Source organism: Myotis davidii, unplaced genomic scaffold, assembly GCF_000327345.1.
Source record: "Myotis davidii unplaced genomic scaffold, ASM32734v1 scaffold97, whole genome shotgun sequence".
Lineage (NCBI taxonomy): Eukaryota > Metazoa > Chordata > Mammalia > Chiroptera > Vespertilionidae > Myotis > Myotis davidii.
The window spans coordinates 2,050,959-2,052,070 of record NW_006289392.1 but is presented as its reverse complement, the minus strand read 5'-3'; the positions used below and the strand labels follow the sequence as shown (position 1 = coordinate 2,052,070).

Below are 1,112 nucleotides of genomic sequence, written 5' to 3'. Positions count from 1 at the left end.
AAAATATTTTTTTTATTGATTTCAGAGAGGAAGGGGGAGATAGAAACATCAATGATGAGAATCATTGGTTGGCTGCCTCCTGTACGCCCCCTACTGGGGATTGAGCCGGAAACCCAAACGTGTGCCCTTGATCAGAATCAAACCCGGGACCCTCAGTCCGCAGGCCGACGCTCTATCCACTGAGCCAAACCAGCTGGAGCACAAACTCAGCTTTTAAGCGGCTAGCGGAAATAAAAATAGCTGGATCACCTACCTAAGTACTTCCCTGAACACTTGGATTGTTCATGGAAAACATGGTTTTGAGTCAGAAATTTCTGCCAATACGCATTTCGTGGGACTCTCTCAGGTTTATTTCTACTTCGTTCTCCGCACCAGTGTTCTCATCCCCAAACCGGGGCTGTTTCTCCACCAGCTTCGGTCCCCGGGACAGGCTGGCTCTCAGGAGACGGTCGGCGCCCTTCCTTCTTGTTTATGTTCACGTGTGAGAAGCCAGAGTTCAGTGAGAGCCACCAGACCCTCCCATCTCCTCGTCTTTAAAGCCGTTTGAGTAGAACGCGGGAGTTGTGCATAGAAGAGGCAAACTGATTCATATGCAGTGTCACCGCGTATTGTCGCATAGTAACATACGACATATGATAAAATGTATCCATTCCAAGCGCCACAAATATCTGTGGCTTCACCTCAGCATGAAAGCAAATGAGTTTCCTTTAGCTTGAGTGAGTCTGGAGATAAACTTCAATGTAACAAAATGTCTTTCACAGGAGATATTTGATGTGGCGCAGTTGGCTTATGAATCTCTTATCTATTCGTAGTTCACTCCTTAGCGTTATTAGTCAATTTAATTTGAGCAAATGCCAGGATTACTAACTAATTAGAAGGGAGTTAGGGAAGGCAGAGGGTGGGGGCGGTGGGGGCTGGTACTCCGGGGCGTGTGGCAGCCAGCGCGTCTGATTGTGCCTGACGATACCATTTGCTAAACACTGTACTTTGTGTTGTTGTCATACAGATAAGCCTCGGGTGCATATTCAGATGACTTACCCTCTACAAGGCCTGACCCGGGAAGGGGACGCGCTTGAGTTAACCTGTGAAGTCAGCGGGAAACCCCAGTGGCT

At 48.1% G+C, this 1,112-nt stretch overlaps 1 protein-coding gene across 5 annotated transcripts in view; it reads left to right on the top strand.

Annotated features, from left to right (window-relative positions):
• The window catches only part of CADM1 (cell adhesion molecule 1), a 362,854-nt gene that overhangs the window by 315,107 nt on the left and 46,635 nt on the right, over nucleotides 1-1,112 (top strand). For all 5 annotated transcript variants that reach the window (XM_006761547.2, XM_006761545.2, XM_006761544.2 and 2 more), the window contains exon 6: nucleotides 1,007-1,106. In XM_006761547.2, the coding sequence (XP_006761610.1) occupies nucleotides 1,007-1,106 (100 nt within the window). The remainder of the gene's footprint in view (nucleotides 1-1,006; nucleotides 1,107-1,112) is intronic.